At 36.1% G+C, this 24,725-nt stretch overlaps 1 protein-coding gene across 4 annotated transcripts in view; it reads left to right on the top strand.

The window, feature by feature from the left end:
- The first annotated feature begins 12,556 nt into the window (after nucleotides 1–12,556).
- Nucleotides 12,557–24,725, top strand: part of Otogl (otogelin like) — a 122,597-nt gene continuing 110,428 nt past the window's right edge. For 2 of the 4 annotated variants that reach the window (XM_077798984.1, XM_026396993.2), the window contains exons 1-6: nucleotides 12,557–12,635; nucleotides 13,613–13,652; nucleotides 14,685–14,733; nucleotides 20,108–20,174; nucleotides 22,151–22,249; nucleotides 23,780–23,934. In XM_077798984.1, coding sequence (XP_077655110.1) covers nucleotides 12,557–12,635; nucleotides 13,613–13,652; nucleotides 14,685–14,733; nucleotides 20,108–20,174; nucleotides 22,151–22,249; nucleotides 23,780–23,934 — 489 coding nt within the window. The remainder of the gene's footprint in view (nucleotides 12,636–13,612; nucleotides 13,653–14,684; nucleotides 14,734–20,107; nucleotides 20,175–22,150; nucleotides 22,250–23,779; nucleotides 23,935–24,725) is intronic. The other 2 variants (XM_077798983.1, XM_026396994.2) reach the window with 1 other exon arrangement.

The following is a 24,725-nucleotide window of genomic DNA, read 5'->3' as shown; positions in this document are numbered from 1 at the left end:
TCAACCTTCCTATTTGTTGTATGGGTTCTCCAGTAACCGGCTGATAATTCCCCTTTTTGCTCAAGTTGGCCAGAGTTAGTTTCTGATACTTGCAAACAAAGAACCTTAAGTAATTCCAGCAGCTACCATCTACACCAACGAAATGAAGCAAAATCTTCTTACTGCAAATTTGAATCTCTCAACAATGTCGCCGTGAGTCACCAAGAGCAATTTAAGAAGCATTTATATAGGAAAAATAAAAATACTCCTATAAATGCCCTCACCAGAAGCATAACTAGAGTATTATGTTCAAAATATTTTGAACTGTGACAAAATTACAATTGTGGGAAGAATAACCTGATAACACTATCGTAATAAATTTATTGACACAATGAGATAAATTTTCTTTATATACATTATACCAGAGAGTATGCTAAAATTACATTTCAGTACAGCATTTACATTTATTTTTTCTAAATACAAAAGTCATACTGATTCGTTTTGTGCAGCTCCTTCCTAATAAATCTTAAAACCTATATAAATTGGATGAACTATAGCTTGTTTTCCTGTTAGAAGCAAGAGAAAAAGCAAACAAGCTACAAAATGGAAAACTAGTATAAGCAACAAGCATATATAGAAATATATGATTCTGAGTCAGACTAAAATAACAGTGAAATAATAAGACCTTTAACATTTTTCCCCTTTCAAATTCCTTCTCAAAAGCATTTGGCTTAACTCTGCTATTTAGAAAATATGTTACGAAAACCTCATTTTTCTTTTTAATGTAATTCCTTTAAATGTATCCAGCAAATGGACACTCACCCCCACCCTTCATGACTCAGAATACACTTTTTAAAAAGGAGCTTGATGTTTATAAAAGTTTCTTTAGGCTATTATAACTTATCTTTGGAATAATGCAGTATTATATGATTTATGAACTGACAAGTCTTATGTATTAACAATGAAATCTACTAGAAGCAGGCCATTCTTATCTTAATGGCATTTTAAGACAAAATTTGTGGTTGGTGTCAGCTTGGCAAGGCAAGGGCAAAGAATGTAAGCAGCCCAAGAGGATACATGTTGACTTTCAAAAGTGAGCCAGCAGAGGGCTTTTCTATACATGCAACAACTGACTTGTTAATGGCCGGTTCCTAGCACAAAGGAAGAAAGATTACCATATAAAATATAAGCTCAGGTTAAAGGGAAATCTGTTTCCTAGACATAAGCGTAAATAAAAATAAGAGAAGCTGGTTAGCAGGATGAAGGTTATGTGGTTGAATTCAACTTGATATTTGACTTACCATCCTTTTAAAGATCACAATGTTTATTCCTCAGGTAGAAAAGTAGGTAAAAATCTTACCAGTTTGTGGGGTCCACTCACATTAGATTTTGATATGGATAGTGCTCCATCATGACCCTTTTATGGGGTCATACTGGTGTGCTGGAGGTAGGGTTTTTTTTTTTTTTTTTGTACTGAAGATTGAACCCAGTCAGTCATTCAAGGGACTTGAAGCTTCTAGGGACTCCTCTGCTTCCTTTACCACTCAGCTATTTTTTTATTTTGAGTTGGTTTTTTTTTTTTTTTTTTTTTTTTTTTTTTTGAGACAGGGTCTTGCTAAGTTGCTTATGACCTTACTTAGTTGTAGAGGCTGGCCTTAAACTTGCCATCGTCCTGCATCCACCTCCTGAGTTGCTGGGATTATAGGTGTGAGCCATTGTACCCTACTGGAACCAGTTTTTACAGGCTCATGAAAGCCAGTTATTAAAGTTGTAGGAATTTTATGAGCCACTTGAAATTATATTATAGACCAAAGTTGGCCATGGTAAGAAGAGTTACATCACGGAAATATGAAAATGCTACAAATTAGGGTTCTCCCTTTCCTCTGGAGTTATTTATGTCCAGCATGTCACTGGACATAACAGAAAGGGGATTTTCTTGAGAATTGTGCTATCCATCACCACAAATATGTTGTCATGACTCTTCATGCCTGCCCTGTCCAGCATAGCTGAGAATACAAATGGTCATCTTGGAAGGTTTGCTTTCAGTTTTTAAAATATTGAGAGCTCCATCTGGTTCTTTCTCTACTAATGGGTGGAGTAGAATCTAGAAGTAGACATAGATCCACCGTAGGGGTTGTAGAGGATGATAGGGTGAGTGTGACTTGGTGTGTATGTGAGCCTTGAGCTGCAGCCTCTCTTCCCTTACCATTTCTTATTTTGTCCTCTATGACTTTTCATAGAGTGTAGTAAATGCAATTTCCTAGGGATGCTTAATGTGTGTCTCAGTTGTACCTTCTAAAATGCTGTAGCTTTTCAACTACATGCTTCACACAGCATCTGACATTGGTGATGTAATAATATTGTTGTTTTTAAATGTGTTGGGGGTGTCAGCTTTATTAACACAACATTCAGATGCACAATGAACAGTTACGTCATTATTGTTATTTTTTCCTCTAGCTTAACTGTGATCACCATCTATTTACTCTATTTGGTTGACTTAGGTAAATGTCTTTCAGGATTCCAGTCCCTTTCCTTGTTGTCATCTAGGTGTGGAGGCTGGAGGGTGGCATGCTTGTCCTTGTTTGTCTTTAAGAGGCAGGATCTTAGTTATCTGTGACATTCAATGGAGGAGTTCTGGTCTCTCTTGCCAGTGCTGGGATTCCCCTTCAGCTCATGGTCTCTGCTACAAGTTGGTCTTACCCTGGAACTCAGCTGATGTCTGATGGAAGCCACTGTAATTCCTGCTTTGTTCATCTGGTTATTTTCTCTGATGATTCAGGGCCCTACATCAATTCTCACTGGCCTTGTAGCACTTCCTGAATCTGTGAGTCCCTGGTCAGGCAATTTAGCCTGAAGGCTTCTGCTGTGGAGGTGGTTCTTTCCTAAGAGAGAGGCCTCTTGTAACTGTTGAAGCCAGACTCTCAACCCCTTTCCTGGTATTAGCTCAGAGACCTGTGATCTCAATTCTCAAGTGGTACCTGAGGGCTGCCTATGAGAGCTGAACTCTTGTCCTCTGTTTGCGTATCCACACTGTGTTTCTACCTTTTTGTGGAGTCATTTTCTTGCTTGCCTCTGATTCTTTTTCCTTCCTACAGTCCCTTTGGCTGGGAGCTATGAACCTTAACACCTTCCTCCTCTTGTCTCTATTGACATAAAACTCTTAAGATTCAATCTTTCAGTTTTGCCCCTGAATGTATAAATGGGGAAGATGAATAATACAGAAAATTCCTTTCTGTCTTGGAAAAGCTTGGCTGTCAAATTTATTATCTTTTTGCACACAAAAACAAAACAAAATCCTATTTTGTATGTGTGAAGCTGAATATCATATTTCCCTTTTTGTTTTCTGGCTGAAATAATCTGAATCCCCAAGGCAGATGCGTGAAAGAAGGTCATACACATGAAATTGCAGAGAGAGACTCATATTACTACACTTCAAACATTCTCCTCATACATTTGCTTCTCTCATGCTCTGGCTTGGAAGCTCCTCCCAGAATGGTCCTATCTTGATTATCCTCCTTGAGTTGTGTCTTCAGCATCTCCCTCTCTGTGATAGTCTTCCTATCAGCTTTAAAATAACCACTTGCATTCCTCTAAATAAACAAAATAGCTTTCCATGAACTTCACATCTACCAAACCTGTATTTTCTACAATGTTATCTTTCTTAGTAAATGATATCACCACTCAATTATTCACACCTGAAAACATCATCTTTTACATCTTCGTTCTCTTCATATCAATGTCTGATTAACTAGAAAATTCTGTTATTCTAATTCCAAAGTCTTCTCCAACTTTCCTACCTTCCATCCTAGACTAAATTGACATCATCCTTTATGGACTATTGTGGTTTCCTGTGGCTATTTTCTTCCATTTACCTTTATTCTCCTTGAACACAGAGTGAAGTTAAAAAATAAAAAATATATACAGAACATACAGCATATATGAGTGTGTATATGTGTATTTATATGTATATATATTTGTATATGTGTATATAGGTAGACACTTACATACACAATCATGTTATGTTTCTCTTTTGCTTCAAACTCTCCACTAGTTTCTATTTTTATTTGGTTGGTATCCAAAATTCTTAGAATGGTCTGAAGTTCTCAAATGACCTCACTTTTCTGCATAGCCCAGCTTTGCACCATTCTCTTCCCAGTTCACTCTGCTCTGGCAACGCTGGGTCTTTTATTTCCTCAAGCCTACTAAGCCCCTTCCTTCTTAAGGAATCTACATCAGCTATTTTCCCTACCTGGTAAAATCTGAGTTCTGTATGGCTCACTACAGTTTTCAGTTGAAAAGTAACTTGTCAGGAGCTGTTCATGGGTTGCATATGGGTCACCACGCGTGGATAGAGACATCTGGAGTCTGGGAATGACCAGTGGACATTTACTCCATTAAATAAATCAATGGAGCCATTTGTCCTTCATCTAGGTCCAGAACCCATGTGGATTAAATCTATCAGGGGCTTTGCATTCTGTAAATATGTTTCTGAGTATTTGTGCTTTGTTATTTACTGATTATTTGAGACTAAGTCTTAGAGGTGGCTTGGGTTATCCTGGGTAGGAAGAAGGACCCCTTAATGAGACGCTGGTTGTCCTCCCCCCACAGTAATTTTTTTCTGAAAAGAACTTTTAGGCCTTTCCCTTTCTTGTAAGTCCCTCTCAGAGAACCTTGAGTTTTTCTTTAATAATACACACCACAATTATATAACATAAATGAAGATGGAATTGGTGCTTTCTTCAAGCTCACCTGGTGAATCCAGCCAGCACTGGGCTACATCATCATCCTAGCTGCTCCATCCATTGAAGCACTGGGCTCATAGATAAATAAGTCAGATAGAGTCTACAATAACACTTCATAGAACCAACAAACTGAGATCTTGGCATATCACACATTTATTTCTCTTGCCTATGTGAGTCAACTCTTTGAGGCTATTTCAGGGTGGAGTCTTTTCCATGTGTTTTTTCATTCTTTGGACTAGTGCCAGTCAGGGTAAGTTCTTTTTCTTGTGATTAGCAGAAGTACAACAAACTCTCATGTCTATTTGAAGCCTCTTCTGGAGTTATGTCTGCTAACATTAATTTATCCAGAGAAAGTCACTGACAATTCTAACATAAGTGGGGAAAGGAAATATGCTAGAGGCACATCATAAGCATGGTCATGTTGAGCAATGGTGGGACCTTCAAGAGGTCAGGCCTGGTGGAAGGTGATTAGGTCACTGTGGGTGGGGGGGACTGTCCTCAGAAGGGATTAATATAGCTTTTGTGAGGATTGTTTAGTTCCTGTGAGAGCAGGTTGTTATAGAGAGAAGTCTGGCTTTTGAATCTGTCGGCTGTATTCTCATGTGATCACTCAGACATGCTTTCCTGCCATTGTGATATGAAGTGTGCCCCAAAAGCTCACGTGTGAGTCAATTCAAGACAGTTTGGAGGTGAAATGATTGGATTATGAGGTTCTTGTCCTAATCAGTGCATTAATCAGTGCATTACAGTTACTACCAGTTAATCCCTGATAGGGATTAACTGGTAGTAACTGTAGGCAGTAGGGTATAGCTGGAAAAGGTGGGTCTCTGAGGGTATGTCTTTGGGATATCTATTTTGTCACTGAGCAGAGCTCTCTCCACTTCTTGGTGGCCACGTCCTGATCTGGTTTCCTCTGCTACATTCTTCCGCCGCCATGATGTCATGCCCTATCTTGGGCTCTGAGCAATGGAGCTGACCATCTATGGACTAAGACCAGGGAAACCAGAAGCCCCAAAATAAACTTTTCCTCCTCTAATTGTTCTTCTCAGGTCTTTTTGTCACAGCAATGGAAAAGCTGATTAGAGCACAAACCCACTTGATCTTAGACTTTCATCTTCCAAAACTAAATAAACCTCTTCTAAATAAACTAAATAAACAAGCTAAGTAAACTTCTTCTCTTTTATAAAGTACCTGGCTCCACATATTTTATTACAGCAACAGAAAATGGACTGAGATATACCCCCTTAATAGAAGGCCAGAGAAGAGCTACCAGTAGGATATATTTACAGGGAATTGGATCATGTAATTAATTATGGAGACTGAGAAATCCTAAGATCTGCCGTTGGTATGCTGGAGATCCGAGAGAGCAGATAGTATAGTTTCAGTCTGATTCTGAATTTGAAGGCAGGAGAAAACTTTTTCCCCAGAAAGCCAGGCAGGGGGAGTAAATTTTTTCTTATTCCACTGTTTTGTTCTATTCAGGTCTTCAATGGATTGGATGAGGCTTACCTGAATTGGAAAGGACAATCCACTTTATTTAATCTATTGATTCAAATGTTAATCTTATCCAGGAATATTGAGAATGTTGTGTAACCTATTATCTGGACACCCTTTAGCCATTTTATGAGATGAATCAACAGAGCCATCATCTTTTTTCTCCATTTCTTTGCCTCCATTATGAACTATTACATATCAAGGAATAAAATCCTAATCAAGTTAACCCAAGGAAGAAGAAAGTTAAAGTTACTGGATAGATGTAGTCATGGAAACCACTTCTCAGGGAATAAAATTCTAATCAAGTTAACTCAAGTGAAAACAAAGTTACTGGATAGATGGAGTCATGAAAACAATTTTGCTTAGGTTTTTATTTATTTATTTTTTTTTGCTTATTTCTGAACAACTGCTCCATTCTCCTACTTCTCTCTGCAGAATACCTTTCTTTTCTTATTTAACAGAATGTATATAAATAAAAAATAGCTGCCATCTTCAATATCACTTTACCACAAAGCTCCATGGCCCACAACCTTATGACAACATGTGCTTTTATGTCTGTGATTTATATTTCAGTACCTGAGGAAGAGGACCAGGTCAGTTCTAGGACCACCAAAGTGATTATTCTTACAGTCCCAAATCTATCCCTAGTTGCTGGAAAGTTTGAGTGCATTTGTTTCTTATTGGCACTGATTACCACAAAGTCAGTGGCTTTAAAACAACAGAATTTGGATACCAGAGGTCTGAAAGGGGTTTCACTCTGCTAACATCAAGACATTGGCAGGATCACATTCCTCCTGGAAGCTCTAGAAGAGAATCCATTCCTTTGCCTTTTCTGTCATCTAGAGGCTGTTTGCTTGGCTTATGTCTGCTTCCTCCATTTTCAAGTCTTACACTCTGACTCTCCTGCTCTCTTCTTACCTGTAAGGGTGATTACAGTGGGACCACATGTATAGTTTAGGATAATCTCCCTATCCCAAAATCCTTAATCATATCTGCAAAACCTGTTTTCCTATGTAAGATAAAATTCACGGGTTCTGGGAATTAGGACAGGGACATCTTTGCCCAGAGGGTTGTGAATGGGGAGCACATTACCTCACCTATCATGGTGAGAGTCATAAAGGTTATGTTGCCAGTGAAGCAGAGGTGAATGGGAAGAGTATCTTTGCATAAGGAGTGTGAAAGGGTAGGAGAATTACATAGTAGGTTCATTCATCTAAAATGCTCAGTAAGGCTACTGACACTGGCTTTCAACCTCCACTTAATTTTTCTATTTTTTGCTTCTTTTCCCTCCAGAGGATTCTATTGAAGTCTGCCTATTTACAATTTGCTCACTTTCCTTTTTCCACTTAGCTTGATATTTTATTTTCTTAAAATTGGATTCTCTCTTTATCAAAATACACATGCCTAATGACTTTAGACTTCAGCAGAAAACAAGAGATGTAGTGGAAGTGGTTTTGGGAATCTGTGCCTCTAATATGCTTCCTAGGTAACTTTTGAATACATCAGTTAGAGAACCTCCACTGTATTCTAAGTAAAGCTGATAAATTCATCTTGTTAGAAGAGAAAACTAAAGAAAACCTTCCAAGGGAATTAGGGTTTTTTCAGCTTCTGGGAGATAAAAATTTGGGGTGCAATTTAGTAAGACTCTAATTCAGGGGAACAGGTGAAGAGATCATGTCAAGATAAGGGGAGAAGATTTTTTGGGGAGTTGATCCATCTTTATACTTCCCTCACCACAAAGAAGGGCTTAGTTTCTTCTGAGTTGTGTTTTCATACTGATTTATACTCTGCTGCAAATCTCAATAACCCTGTATATCCAATTGTAGTTTTTCTATATCAACTTTTCCAATTCAGGGGTAGTGGAAGATGAAAAACTGATGTTTGACATTCCACAACGGTTACAGTGGCTAGGGTGATAAATCAGACTGTCAGACGTCTGAGTCTGAGTCGGTATATTGTGTTGTAGGAAGCCTTCAATCATGACATTGAGGGATCTGACAGGTTTTGTTTTATAATTTAAATAATTTGATCCATGAAGAAGATATTTTGATGGGTTTTCTTTATAAATGTATTGTTATTTTGAATAGCTTTTGTTTGTAATTAAGTAAGTTGTAATTAAGCTGACAAAAGTAAAAAAGCAAATACATAAAATATTTAGGAAAGAAAGGAACATGTTTGATGGTTGGTAGTTTTGTTTTTAACAACATGGCAGATTGGATGATCTAAAAATTTGCCAGTTATAAAATATTTGGAAATACCAAATTAAAAAAATAAACAATTATGTAAATAGTTCGAAGATTTCACAAGTATGTAAAGGTTATCATCAGAGACACAAAGTAGAAACTGGACTTGACCTTCCATCACTTTGAGTTTATGATTTGCATTTATATTCCATGGTCTGAGAACCCTCAAGCTGAAAAATTAACATGAAATTCCCTGAAACACTAGGCAGAAGTAGAGACAAAATCTTTTTTGAAGGGACACATCCTCAATCCTGGCAAGTAAATAATTCCAATAGAAAATGTCCTGCCACCCATGAATCTAAAATTCGAAATTACAAAACCCATAAGAAAATACAACCAGGGAGAAGCAAACACATCAAACAGCAGGATTATAAACACTACCACCCTCCTTGAGAAAATTCCCACATTCTCCCTTCACACTCTAAAATTAGCACATTAAATTGGTGAAAATACAAACTGAAACTGGAACCATGAGAAACTAGCTTCAATATACTATTACTTGTTGTATTATATATTGTATTGTACTACATCGTACAAATACAAAGTGCTTTGGTAGTTCAGAGAATGAAGAGAACTGCAGTGTTGATGTAGGTTGAACTTGATGCTAAAATGTTGACAAGAGGAAACTTTAATTAGAGGAATGTTACTCCTTTCAAAATATCAATTAGATATTGCAAATCAGTGGTACCCTAGAATCTTAGGAAATGAATGTCATTATAAAAAGTAACACATTAACTTTTGGATATGAACATTAAATTGAAATTATGACCATATATGAAACATAATTATGCCCTTATTCAGAAAAGCTAAGATAAATGCCACTTCTAAATTAAGTTATATGAGACATCCCAGAAATTACCAAGTAACATACACACTGAAAGTATAAGTATACTACTACAAACTGTCTTATAATAAGGCACTTAAATTCAGAGTGGTAAAAATCATCTAAGAGATATTGGGTTCTTTTTGCTGGCTCAGTGGTAACATAAATTCTGGATACAATCACAGGACTTGAAATGTGTTAAGTGTAGTAAAGTAAGTGAAGAATAACTGCATTTCATTAGTAGAATGTGATATTATGGGAGTCAAATGTTATCTAGTTTAGATTTGATCTCAATTAATGTAAATGAGTATTATGTAACTCACCAAAGAAAGTTTCTCAGAGATGATGAACTTCATTAAAATGTACCTTTATCACTGACATATATACCATAAGGTCAAAATTTCCTCATTCTTGCTAGATTTTTAATGTGTATGTTGAGGCCAATAGGCTGCCAGGTATCAACTTTCTAAAGATCATATTCCATGTGGGAAAATGTGCAGTGCTCTCTAGCAGAAAGGGAACTGTTTGTTGTTTGCATCATGGTAGTCTCTACAGACTTCTTGCGAATTTCACCTCTTTACTAGCTAGTGCTGACTCACATTTAACCAAAGTTCCTTTGTCAGGGTAGAATGAAATATATAAGCTGTCAACTAAAATTTGACAGTAATAATTACGACTAGTATCAGTCATAAATTATTGTTTTCTTTTGTAGCTCTGGGTCTAATCTCTCATCTAATCTCTCTGTTCTATTGTAGCTATTCTTGAAAGTCTCTTTTGCTTATTTTCATGTAGGCTGCTATTTCAGGTAACAAATTCATAATGTAGTTAGTTGAAGATGAACTTGAGATTTTTTGCTGTTGCTTTTTTTGTTCACTGTCCATCTTTCTTATCTAACTTCTTTCCTATTACAAGACTAGATGGAGGAGAAACAGAGAAAAGACACACACTCAGCCTCTACCTATGCAAGAATGGCCATCTCAAGGATTCCTCTTATAATTTCTATCATTTTCTTTGCTAGACAGAACTGGAAGTTTCTGAATGCATACTGTTCAAAACAGAAAAATAGCAATAAAAATGTCAGGTGATATAGCATTAGAATTTTCAACTTTTTCAGTGAAAATAGCAGTATGCTTTTGAACTAAGAGTTTAAGTATACTGCATAAAATTTGAGATGAAAACTTGGAGTTACTGTATTTTAATTAATTTCTTAACGTTCATATGAGAAACATCCTTTTGCAGGGCTTTATATTGCCATCTACTAATTTTTTCTCACAAAATTCTAGGAGTATTTGAAATAACTGTATTATAAACATATAAACTTTATTGAATTATAAAATTTAACTTTGATTTCCATTTGAGATTTTTCTATATGTGTGTCACTCATAAATTTTTAAGTTCAAAGAAAAAAGTCAAGCAGTTGTTAGATTGGAAAAATAAATACTAAAATATGAGTTATAGGTCTTTCATATTATAGGTTGACTTATATTCAAAGCTAGAAAGCCAAAGGAAACTATTTTAAACTAAGGAGGGGATTCAGTAATGCATGTAGATTATAAACATTCGGTGTAAAATATTGCTTTTTTTTTTTTACATGGTAGACTGCTATTCTTAGTTTAAAAATTTCTTAGGAAAATTATTGTGTTCTAAGTAGATTTAAACCATATCATAAGAGGTATTTACATTGTAAGAATCTAGTATTTTTTATAGTTTTCATTGTGATTGAGTAGATTCATAGTTTTGAATCAATATCCAAAATGTAACAATGAAAAATTAATTATCTATTTACAGTTAGGTAATTGTCTAATTAGTTTGAGAATAATAGATTATAAAATTTTCAATAATTATTATTAAACACATTCTATACTTAAATTATTTGAACTTATCCATTAAAAGTTCAAAATGAGTGTGTGTGTGTGTGTGTGTGTGTGTGTGTGTGTGTGTGTTTATAGACAGGTACCTAGCTACTTTATAATTTTAGTGATACTTGTGTTTTCATGCTTAACCTTTTTCCCAAATAGACAAACATCATCCACCAAACATCAACCACCGGTTCATGGAAAGGAATTAAGATCATACAGAGCAAGAGTAAAGGAACAATGAATTTGAGACACAAACAGGAAACAGTTTACATCATGGATATTGAGCCAGACAAAGTGGGGATACCAAGGATACTTCACAGAAAAGACTTAGAAGTCACTGCAGAAGTGTCTGGCTACCACAGGATGTAAATAATCTCTTGCTTTTTATATTTCATAAGTAATTCTTTTGTAGTCAGAGAGTCGTTACTACCTCGCCTAGGTCTGTTAAATCAGTCTGATAACTGTGTGGGTGACGTCTGGAATCTGCTATAGTAAATGTGCACCTGATACATAAGCATGGCTTTCACGTGTTCCTAGGCTTTGATCATCTCAGTGCAGTTCATCATGAAATACTAGAGCTCTTCTCTGATGCCAATCTAGGCAGTCAGTTGCTTCTAGAGCAGAGAGCTCCTACTGCTGGGATAAGAAGTCTTTGTTATCTAATTGGGTATTTGTCACAGAGAATGGAAGAAGGGGGTGTGAAGGGAAGGTTTTCAGGACCAGGTAAGTAACTTTATTTTCTTTTTACTTTATAAAATCAAGTATTATAATGTTATCTTTAAAAATTCTACTTTAATTGTGGAATGTTTAATTGAAAGCTCTCTGGGCACATAAAAATGTCAACTTAAGCTGCACTATAATGGGATTAGAATTGAAAACATATGCACATAATTTTAGTCTAGTTTTTTTTTAAATTCTTTAAGAAAAATTTATGAGAACAGACATTTTAGGAAATATTGATAGGATTTTATTTCCCCTTTTTTTGAAGGACACTTTTATGAATAAAAATCTAAAACAGAGTGGATCAACATTTAGGAATAATGGCTATCTCTTATGTCATTAGGAGATATCAACAAGTTTTTTCTTTTTGATGCCACTGTCTTTAGAAATCATAAAAGGCAGACATAGGCTAAAGAGGCTATGATGTGCGGGTGTGGGGTGGGCTGTAACTAATACCGGCTCAGGTGAGCAGCTGCCATGCATTGCTAATGAGGAACCCAGCTAAAGGGTTGTTGCACATTCTAAAGCTTCAGATGCTGTGTGTGGTTAGAAGCCTGGAATTCCTTTTTAAATTACTTTGTTACACAGCTATATTTATTAGAATTTGAGCATACTACAAATACACATACTTCTAAGATGTCATTATAGTAAAGGCCCACAATCTGGTTACATTTCAGAGAGAAAGTCTACACTGAAATGAACATTGTGAGAAAATTCAATTTGATGATACCTTGGGGTACATTTTTGCTCCATATACTGCTGTTTTCATTACAAGGTAAGAACTTACATTAAATTTTTACCTTAATTTATCAAATTTTAGCCTCTCTTACAATTGATAATAGTTTTTTTAAAAAAAATAAAGCATTTTTAAGTCATTGGAATGACATTCAGGTAATCTTATTGAAAATTCTTAATGATATGGAAAACATGGTCCTTTTACTTGTTATTTTTTGTGTCTTTTTAATGGCTATTTAGAATCATGCTTCAATAATGTGCAATTATACTAGAAATTCTGATTAATTTTTTCTTCTAAAAGATTATTTAAAGTAATTGTCTATGTTAGAATAAAGATTGGGTATTTAAACTTTCTTCATACCATCAAGCCCCCAAATGGAAAAAAAAAATTGTTTGAAGACTGACTTTTAACCGTTGAGGTTAAGAATTAATTTCCCATTATTTTTGACAGTAATTTTACCCGTAAATTAGTTTTTATAATATATTTTCATGGGAAAATCATATATTTACATTTAGTTTTTAGTTTTTAATCCCTGAAAAAGGCTGTATGCTTGGGAGATTGTAGGGAAAAGGGGAAAATTATTGAAGTGTAAACCACAGGAGAGATCAAAACACCACCTTCCAATCCTAGTAGTGACTGGAAACCCAAGGAAGAAGGTGTCCTAGGATGCTGGAAGGGACATTGGAGATCCACTTGCACAACACCAGCATTCTGTGGTATGTTTGTTATCTTGCTTAAGTCTGGCAAATATGAAATGATAGGACCGGAACTATAACTTGGATTCCAAGTCTAGTGCTCCCTTGGTTGCATTATGTCTCTGTGTAAATCCGCTTGTTCTTTTTGAATTATCACTTAACTCCAGTGTCTCACAGACAATGTCTTGGTCAGAATTCTCTGTAAAGTACAAAATAATTAGCAGCGAAATTGATGTTACAATGAACTGTTAAGCAACCAAAATATTGACCAAGATACTCGTAGGCTTTTCATTCTTATCTTTATATATTTATGTCTGGCAGGATATATCTGTGTATCATCCATCTTGATGGGAACATCGAAGTGAGTATTTCTTGTTTTTTTTTTTCACCCTCGAAAACATGAAATAATGGAAATAGCACAGCTCAGCAGACAATTGTATCTGCTTTTAAAAATGAATGACATATTTTACAAAAAATGAAATAAATTTTATAAGACATTTCCACAAGTTATAAGTGATTTGGCATACATTTCCTTATGTATGAAGCTAAAATATTTCCTTTTAATTACAAGAAGAGTTCTTGGTGGTATCCACTAACTGTAGGTACTAACGAGATTTTTATTTCGAAGATTTGTAAAGAGGCTATATGCAGTAATATAAATTTTTATTATTAATACACATTGATTACAAACGTATTTTTTCTGAATTCTTAACATAAGGTAAAATAAATTTTAATGTTTAAAAAAATAAAGTAGTTCTGGCAGTTGAATAATGAAAATCACTTTTTGGACTAAATTAATCTGCTGAATAAAAAAACCAATTCTATTCTGCATTTGATTATTAACAAAAATTTTTATCAATATATATAAAACACAAAAATATAAAACACCATAAAAAATATTCACCTTAGTGAATGGACTGGTTTTGAATAATAGCAATGTGCTGCCCCTACTCACATTAATTTTAGTCTGCCCTTCATGACATGGAGCAGGAGAGAATTGAGTATTATGATTGAAAAGAAACCGGGTGTACTCTTGGCAAAAACTGACTTCACCAGATTTACCAAGTCATGTGGTGAAAATATTATGCTGGTTGGTGCTACAATGTTACACTATTTTATTTCTCTATTTCCAAGTTCCTTCCTAAAATCCAGTTTACATCAGAGACTGGAGAGATTTGGGGACACTCCTAAGTTTTGTAAAATGAGACAGCACCACCACCCAAATCTAACCCCTTCAAAAAGGGGAGGGGGACCTTTTAAATGTTAAACCAAGAAAGACCGCTTTGATAAAGTGATGGAAATCAGGAGGAAAACACCAGCTCTCTCTTGGGAGAGGCTTGTTCAGGTTGCCTAGGGGCCTCTGATTATACAAGTTCTTTTTGTTTTCTTCTAGAAATGAGTTTAATGAAAATCGACAGAAAAGAGCTCTTTTAGCAGCACAGGTAGGTTATGCCTCAGATGGAGAGGGAGGCAGAGAAATAATCCATTCTGCTCTGGACTCTGCTGTCACTTCAACAATGAGACCATTGTAGAGGGGAATAAAATGCTAAAAACAAGACAGAAAGCGGGAGAAAGAGGCAAAGTAACTTCTCTGCTTTTTTTGTGACCCTCAATTTCATGCTTGGTTCTTGTTGACATGTTTGAAGTGAAATACGTTTTTTTGTGTGTGTGTGTGTGTGTGTGTGTGTGTGTGTGCTCTTCATCTTAGTTATCTAACAGATGGGCTTGAAGCATTTATGGAAGATTGAATCCCATCCACTTGGTAGGAAATTTGAATTTGTTTAGAAGTTAGGCACAATGTCAATCAGGACCATAGCAATAATACAAATACTTTCAAGAAGGAGCGGGCAAAGATCAAAAATGATACAAGTTAAATACTGTAGGAGGGCATCAAATATATATCTTGATGTCCTGACAGAGATGGCTTTTGTATTTTCTGACGAATGTAAATTGTGGGCATCTCTGAAGAGGTAACTGGTTTTTGGAAGACAGGGTAACATTGAATTTGAGGAGCTCTTCTTGCTTGGGTCCCTTTATATAAAAGATATTGGGCAACATAATTGCATTATCTACAAACTATAGTCAGAACATTCAAATGAATTGATTTCAGAAAATGTTTCTCTATAAGAGATAGTTTGCAAAATAAGAGAACCCTAATTTAGTAAAGGCATTTAGGGGAAAGTAATGTGATTTGAATATTTATATAGCAAACAGCTTAAATATTCAAGGAAGCCTTTGACAAATGCTAAAGTGCAAACAATTTCTACTAGCATTTTTTGATGGATGCCTGCATTTGTATATTTTATGATACTGAAGAAAAGAATTAGTAGATGAATGTATGACAGATTTGATATGCTGTTGTTACAGTTTAGGAAACCAAACTGATTTATTTTTGTCAAGAGTAGAGACTTTTTTTTTTTTTCCCTCCAGAATGGGCAAAGGATTTTATGTAGAATCCAAACACTATTTTTTTTTCCTGAAAAGAGAGTGTTTTGCATACAAAGTACTTATGTATCATGTGAAGTGGTTAAAATGATTTTTCTCTAAGAAAGAAAAGGTACATGTTTGCTAGAAGATACTATGTTAATTAGACAAAGTCATCCACATGACTCAGTAAGAAATCTGATTTTGAGAAAAACTTTCTGGTGAATCCACTAGATTGAGGGACCTTTGAAATATACTCCGAAGGTGTCAGTCATATAAAGTGCCCTATGGATGAGACTATACTATTGTGCATTTCAATGTATAATTTTCCTGAACACCTTCTTTCTGATACTGAGTGAGGAACACACTTTCCTTGTCTTGATGTCCTCCTTCAGGAGAACAAAGAGCAGGGGACTTGCACTTCTATTTTCTATAGCTAGAGAGGGTGCATCAAAATCATGTAATATTCCTGGACAGATTTTAAAAAGAAGAAATGTTAAAGAAGGTCAGTGAGACCATAATCATGCACAACCCTCTGTCAGATATCAATCTTGTGTTATAAGGCCATTTATGTCCATTGATTCACTCACATGCTTTAAGAACACAGCACTGATGGGTAAATAACTGTACTCAGAAATACATTGGCAACAAAGTGATCCAGAGAAGGATAGACAGACTTTCACAGATGTTGCAATGATTTCCCACATAAAGACTGTAATTTTTTGGTGTTTCTTAATCTCCTGTGGAGTTATAATCAGTAAGGCAGAAGAATGGGCTGTCCTCTTTTATCACTTATGTGAATATGTGCACCCAATGTCTGGGGTATTTTTGTATTTGCATTCCAGTCCAATTATTCCCTGGAAGCAGGTGCTGAGACATAGATTTAGGAGCAGGTTATTTACTTGCAGAGTGCACAGATGAGGGAGAGGCAAAAGTAAGGGAAGAAGGGAGAAAATTGAATATAGGGTATGTTAATGAGGGGCTTTCTGTTGTAGGCACTTGGGATCTGCTCTTATTGGGAACCCTATGAGGAACTGGGTAGCATGTATCCTAGAATTGTTTCCACAGTGAGAATCTGGAATATTTATGCATCAACTCCTGTTTCTCACTGGTCAAGAGTGGCTTCTGAGGACTTTTAAATACCCAGGAAAGCACTATTTGTCATTTGTCCTGCTTGGACTCTGTCCTCAGGCAGAGAGAGAAAGAACCCAAGGTTTGAAGTTGGAGGCTGTCAGTGTGCACAGGAACCCAGATAGATTTCAAGGTGAATTTGAGGAAGTTCTGAAAGGGGCATCAACAGAGTCTGCTGTAGTCATGACTCTCAACACCCTTGGGAACTTTTTTTTTTTCCATTCAGTTGATGTTTGTTGCCAACATATCAAGAATTATGCTAGAGATATAAACAAGAATAGCAGGGCTTGATATCTAGAAACTCCATGTCTAGTGGAAGTAGGGTTATATAGAGAAGTAATTTCTGTGCAATTGGCTCATTGAATGTAAGACGCCATCAATTACCTGTCAATATCCTTGTGATGTAAAAATTTAAAAAGCTCTTAATTATCGGTGTAAAATGCCATTTTAAGTTCAGATTTATTTTTTAAAAAAATGCTGAGTGTCATGTCTAGCACTGGTGAAATGGGTAATGATGCTCTGATACATAGGATGGAGGCTGGGGTAGTTAGGAGCCTGGTATGTAGGTAGTCATTGCAGTGTCTATAGTGGAAGTGTGGGTTGGGTGTGGCAAGAAACAAATTATATTCTTTTGCCTTGGCCTTATGTTATCCAGTGTATTCCGTTTTGCCCAAGAATAGCAATAGGAGGCATGTTTCTAACCCTTGTTACGTGCTTGGAACTAAATGCATTACTTCTATGATTTCATTTAATCCTCACAATTCTGTGAAGCAGGTGTTATTATTCCTTTTTTATATAATGGGAAACTGAGACTGAACAGGTTGAGTAATTTTATCAAGGGTATGTGGGACCCAGAATTGAAATTACTATACACATTTGTTGAGCATCAGAGATGATTGGTTGGCGTACACTAATAAGATTGGCCTAAAATCATTTGGGAGCAAAGTAGGAAGATGTTGGTACCCAGTAATAAAATCAACTACATTTGGTTTAGGCAGCCAGAAAGAATATGGCTGGTGAGAAAACAAGACTTGCTGTCCAGGTGGAATCAAGGTCATAGACAGTTGTGAGTTTAATTTGGTTTGTAGACAGAGGCAAAGACAAATAAATAGAGGAGATGGAGCAGTGGGGATGAAACCTGGGAGGATGTGAACAGGAAACAGTGAACTTGGAGCCATGGTGTGGGTCAAAGAGTTTAGAAATGAGTCTTTGAGCTGGGCGTGGTTACACATACCTGTAATCCCAGCGGCTCGGGAGGCTGAGATAAGAGGATTGAAGGTTCAAAGCCAGCCTCAGCAAAAAGCAAGGAGCTAAGCAACTCAGCGAGACCTTGCCTCTAAATAAAATACAAGATAGGGCTGGGGATGTGGTTCAGTGGCCAAGTGCTCCTGAGTTCAATCCTGGTATCTCCCACCCCCACCCTGCAAAAAAAAAAAATTAATAAAAAGAAATGAGTCTTCAAATATTGAGAGATAATGAAGCCAGAATTAGACAGGCAGTCAGGATAGGTAAGTAAATCGAGTCAGGCAGGATCAAGGAGGCCAATTTGAGTGAGTCCAGGAAGTTGGAGACTGTCCCCTGAGGGACTGAAATGTATTAAATGTATTAAGGCCTTCAGAGCCCTTCCCCCACCCTTATCAAGAAACTGCCCCTGCTCCAACCTGTTGCTAAGGTAACCTGTCCCAGGAATTGCCCCTCCCCACAGGGAGCTCTAAGGTTGTTCATTAATGTAGGTCCTGGGCTGCTCCCTCCTGCCCTTCCCCCTTCAGCCCACCTGTTTCCCACCTTTTGGCCATCCCACCTAGCATTCCTGGGCCTAGTCACCTATGCAGGAAGAAGAGAGATAAGGGGAAGAGAGTAGAAGAACAAAGGAAGCCTAGGACATATAAAAAGGGCAGAACACCTCGCTTCTTGGGATACCAGGATAGCAGCTATGGCCCCCTTCTCCCTCCCTGGAGAAGTCTGTTACCCCTTTTTAAATAAACCCTGCTTCACATGCTTGCCTCAGCGTGCTTCTCTAATGTTCAAACTTCAACAAGTGATGAAGCAGGACTCGTCACCGATAAGCAGCGGTTTCATATAGCATAGAGCAGGTTTTCCTATTCAAAGAAAAAGTACTAAGATGGAAAAATGCCAAAATAAAACTTCACATGTGGGCAGGTGACCAGAATCTGTGGAAAAAGGACTCAGTTTCTCACATGATGTCCCTCATGCCTCCTTCCTTTTCATCCTTCCCCTTCTCCAGTTTTTCCAACATCATCAAGCTGCTTTATTTGACAATTGGGTGGCAAATTTGGGGTTTGTGTTTCTTCTGTCAAATATGAAAAATGCTATTGGGAGAGATATGGCCCGAGTTGTATATGCAATTGGTACTGATTTGGACTAATCATCTACAACTGATTAGTTTTAAATCCACAATTATTTGATATGAACGTCTCACAAGCGTTGTTCAGATTAAGACAAGTCCCTTTATTACTGATTTCTCTGTGAAAGAATTATGTTGAAAACTTTACCTACTTTGTTTTACTTCATTTTCATAACTATGAAATGAAGTAGGTGCCATGATTGTTTCCTTTTTACAGATGAGTAAAGGGAGGCACTCACTGAGAGGTTAAGAAACTTGCCAAAGTGTAAGTTATGACAGGGTCAGGACTTTACTCCAGGTCTGTTTGTTTCTATGAATTCATGCTTTTAACCCTTACTTGAAACTACCTTAGGCTCTATAAAGAGATGTATTTAAATGTTCCATGAACTTTAAAGTGCCAACTCTTTGGAGCTAAAGGTGACACATCGACTCTGAAACAGCTGGTGCTTTTGTGGCTAGTGATTGGTGCTCAGGTTGCAAGACAGCACCCACTGTTGGTCCATTAGCCCCATGCAGTTTTTTCTAGCCCCATCTGCACCTGGAAATGTCAGTGAACTGCTGTTTCTGCAGGCAAAGCAATCAATTCATCCACAGATTAGGCTCCAGCCAGGTTCCTTTCACAAGGGGGTGATGGGCCTGAGAATGAGGAAGCAAAGTGAGGATGAGAGCAGAGAAGGCAAATGACTTGTTAGAGTCATGGAAGAACCCAAACAAAGGCTTGAAACCAGGTCATCTACCTACAACCCTGAAGGAGCCCTTTCTGCCTCACTGAGACAGTCTCTATAATCCATGGAAATACAAAGTCAGTACTTCATCATTTCTGTATTTGTAGCTATTTTCTGGATTTTTCCATCTGCATGTTTGGCTTGAAAAAATAATTCTTATTTCTTTCAAAGCTTGAAGCAACTTCTCCAAGATATTTTTTCCATGAAGCTATTAACTGGGGTGAGAGCAAAATAAAAGGTCAGTTCTTATACCTGTGTTTTTGTTTTGTTTTCTCAAAAGGTCCCTTTGGGAGATAATATTGAATCACTTCTGTATTGCTTCCATGTACTTCATGGAGGAAACTAAACCAGGGTGGTAATAATAGTAATAACTTAAGTTCATTTCCTATAGAAATTCAAATTATTTTTTTTTTAAGAATTTTTTTTTTTTTTAAAGAGAGAGTGAGAGGGGGAGAGAGAGAGAGAGAGAGAGAGAGAGAGAGAGAGAGAGAGAGAGAGAGATAATTTTTTTAAAAATATTTATTTTTTAGTTCTCGGCGGACACAACATCTTTGTTTGTGTGTGGTGCTGAGGATCGAACCCGGGCCGCACGCATGCCAGGCGAGAGCGCTACCGCTTGAGCCACATCCCCAGCCCTCAAATTATTTTTTAAAATAACCAGAGCTAAACATTTAGACAAAACCCATAAGACCTGGAATGATGTCACTGGGTATCAAAACCCCCTTTTCTGCATCATTTATTTTTTCCTTAATTCCTTGACATTCCTATTTTGCTTAAAATAATAATAATTAAATAAATAATAAATAATATCAATTAAATATTAATTATCATTTAATAATTAAGTAATAATTTCACATTTCCTTTAAGTAGTTTAAAATTTGAGAGGAAACTAGAAAATAGAAATTTTTATTATGATGTTTAAAATCACATGGATCCTCACCAGTTTTGGTTTGCTATTTGTTTTCAGGAGAACAAACAGGAGTGTAAATAAAATTTTGAAGGAGATACATTTGTTTACTTAAATATTTAAATATATATTCATTGGTAAAGCTTAAGACTGTAACTAAGATAAACTTTAAAGGTAAATGTGCACCTTAAGGAAAAAACTGCTTTTAAGTTTATGAAAAACATAATTTTCACCAATATTTATAGTTTAAGGTAAAACAGCTCATTTCTACTCACTAAGGATTTATGAAGAGATTTTTGCATTTTAAACTGTACAGATAGCAATGAATCTTAAGTTGGAAAGTAATAATAGGATTTTCTCATTCTTGTCTCTGGCAGAACTGTGGTTAAATTACTACAGTTAGATGAGTGTCTTCCATGAACTTGACATATCCCAGGCAGGCCCAACTTCTTTAGTAATACTTTATGGTGACTCAAAGATGTTCTCTAATTCCTCTGATATGTGACTTAAGTTCTCCCTGCTTGAGTTTTGCCAGTTGCCTCTTGTCCTCTCCTTAACAGAAGAAAAATTTTTATTGTGATTCATTTGCATTTTTTAAATCCACTCCAAAGATGATAACAAAATTAGGATTGGAGCTCATGGTGACTTGCTTCCTCTTTTTTAATGTAAATCTTTGGAGCAAGTTTTCTTTCCACAAAAGGTAATCCTTTTGGTGACAGCCAGCAGTGACATGGGCTTAGGTCTCATCAATATTGAGCACAGGTTCCAGAGATATTGCATCATTTATATTGAGCCTAAGGATTATTAATAAACAAATTTTGAATGCAGTGTTTAATCATTCTATTCAATAGTAGGAGTTCCTTTTTTTTTCTTCATGATTCCTTAAGTTAATGCTGATACCATTCTTTAGTACCATGCTTGCTCCTGGAGAAGGAGCAGATCGGAAGTGCAGCTGGTGCTGAACTCCATCAATGGAATCCTCTGCAGTTTGTGTATTTCTGGTTCTCATCATCTGGGACAGTGATTCCTTACATGGGAACTTGACCTTTCAATTGCTTGAAGGAGGATGACCTTTGCTCTCAGAGTAGTTTGAGATGTGAAAGCCTGTCTTTCTTGCTTCACAGCTCACATAATGAAATGAGCTAGATAGAGATTTGATGGGTTTAATTCTTTAGCTTCTCAATGCAAGAGGCCCAGGGTTCTATTTAAGTTTATGGTGGTTACAGTTAGTCCAAGTTGGATCTTGACATATTGTGTTTATAAGAGCCCATGCATGCCAGAAAATAACTTATTATTTTGCTCCTCAGGTTCTTGTCCTCATGAATGCCTTAACGGAGCTTTCTGTTCTAAGACTGGTACATGTGACTGTCAAATATTTCAAGCTCTTGGGACAAGGTGCCAGATTAGTAAGTGTCAGGGATATTTGTGAGAGAATTATGGGATGCTGAAAAGAACATGAAGGCATAATTTTGCTATGGCAGTGTTCATCCATTGGGAGTTGTATATTAACTAGAGAGCTGACAATTTATTTTCAGTGATTTGAAATGATTTTGAAACAATGTAAAATAAAATAAATATGCATACTTTTCCTTCATGCTGATTTCTAATGTTTTCCTAGTATTCTTTACACTTTATACACTATTAGTCAATCATAATAAATTCTCAGTCATCTCTCTTTTATTTTGTAAATTAGATTCTTTATTTGGAGCCACACATTCTTTTTGAATTTGAGTTAATTGATTATTCTGTACAAAAATATTGTAATATAATTGAGAGTTCTTCAAAACAGGGGAGTTTTTTCTTTTTCTAAGTTTTTATCTACAGTGTTTAAGATAGGATCTTATGTGAATATGATCAATAAATTTTCATTTAATCAATATTTATTGAGCATTTACTAGATCCCAATGTAGGCAAAAGGCTATACATGTGTGAACAATATCGACATGTTCCTGTTCTCCTGGAGGCTGCAGTCTAGAAATAGTATCTTATATACAAGAGATACACAATAATTAAACTTGTGACATGTACTATAAAGAAAAGTACAAGATGAATGAAAATATACCACAGAAAATATGCACTGGCAGGAAAGACTGCTTTAAAAGTGAATCACCTGCTGGGCATGGTGATGTATGTCTGTAATCCCAGCAGCTCAGGAAGCTGAGGCAGAAGGATCCCAAGTTCAAAGCCAGCCTTAGCAATTTAGCAAGGCCCTAACTAATTTAGCAAGACTGCCTCAAAAAAAAAAAAAAAAAAAAAAAAAAAAAAAAAGAATCATCCCGTGTCTTTTACTGGTCAGAAACAGTAAATTTAAGTAAAAATTACAAAAAGAAAGAAAAGGCACTAAACAGAATATCTACGAGGGTAGATATGATGATCACAGGAAATGAAGTTGTATCATTTAAGATGAATATTGCTTGAAATTTGGCCACTCTGAGGTCATGATTTCTGAAATTCCAGTAAACTTTGAACAACTAATGCTGTTTTGTTTTGTTTTGGTCAATATGGTATCTCTTCGAATACCATAAAAATATTTTTGAAAGAACTGTGGAGACTGGAACACTCTAATGTTACCTATGCAAAGTTTTAGGACAGGCAGTGGTGACATTTCTCCTTTCTGAGCCACATATTTGCTTTATCAGCACCACCTTCTTTTCTTATTTCATTTCCTTGGTCTTCCTTTCTCCTACACTCTCCTTTTGGAAGTAAAAATTAATATCAATCCTTTTTCAGAACAAATTGAAGACCCTGTTTTTCCTTTAAAAGTTTGATAGTTTTGACAGCATCTAGTAATTTCATAATAGTTTTTTCTTTCTGTGATAGAAACTACCAAAGAAGAAAATACTTATTTCATTGAAAATTAGAATCATCATAACTGAACATGACTAGAAGCAACTAATTTCTTTCATTTTACTGAACTTTTTCCTATTTCTTTTCAGTCCCAAACATGGGCAGTGGCAGAGACGGTATTTGCAAAACCTGGGGACAATATCATTTTGAAACATTTGATGGCATCTACTATTACTTTCCAGGAACTTGTTCCTATATTTTTGCAAAGGACTGTGGTAATTTGGAGCCTCGGTACACTGTATGGGTAGGTGATCCTAGAATATATTCATTTAAAAAAATTATTTCTGGAAAAGTGTATCCTTAAAAGAACTGGACAAATGATGGGGAATAGATAATAATAATAGAATGACTACTCAGGGTTCTGTTTTTAATGGATAGACCAAATTTGTGGTTATATTGAGTATAATTCTATTGAGATGAGGCCTAGCATTGTGAGAAATAGGGTTTGAATCCCTGTTGGAGGATCTTATAGGCAATGCATAAGTGTCTGTTATGGATGTCATGATGTCAACACCAGTCATCATCTCTCATCTTCAGGTTTTGCTTGATTATTGAAAAGGGGGTAGGTTCAGTCACCAACCCTATTATTGCTTACACTTATTTCCTTCTTGACACTTTAATTGAGGGGTACATACTCAGCCCTGAGTTCAAGTCCCAGTACCAAAACAAAACAAACCAAATCAGCATTCTTAGTATGGACTGAAAGCTGACATTTATTCATTGGAGTATACAAACTACATAATTGTTAGTTAGATTAATATTATACGATGGAGCTCAGAGAATTAGTTCTTAGATGCAGAACTACTTATTCAAATGAATAAGTAGGAGACATCTCAAGATGCAAATTGCAGAGTAGCTCTAGTTCAAGTAAGAAAGTCAGGACTTCTTCCCCTGTGAATTATCCTTTAGTGAATTTCTAGGTATCTCAAAGCACAACCAAGAAACGGCTTGAAGTCCTGCTTTAAAAGCTGAATCTTTTCATAGCCAATATGTGTTTAAATTCCTGCTAATTGTTTTTCCTTCTAACTTATATGT

The sequence above is a fragment of the Urocitellus parryii genome, chromosome 5 (genome assembly GCF_045843805.1).
Source record: "Urocitellus parryii isolate mUroPar1 chromosome 5, mUroPar1.hap1, whole genome shotgun sequence".
In the NCBI taxonomy this organism is placed as follows: Eukaryota; Metazoa; Chordata; class Mammalia; order Rodentia; family Sciuridae; genus Urocitellus; species Urocitellus parryii.
The sequence above is the reverse complement of the archived record's forward strand: the minus strand, read 5'-3'. Positions and strand labels throughout refer to the sequence as shown.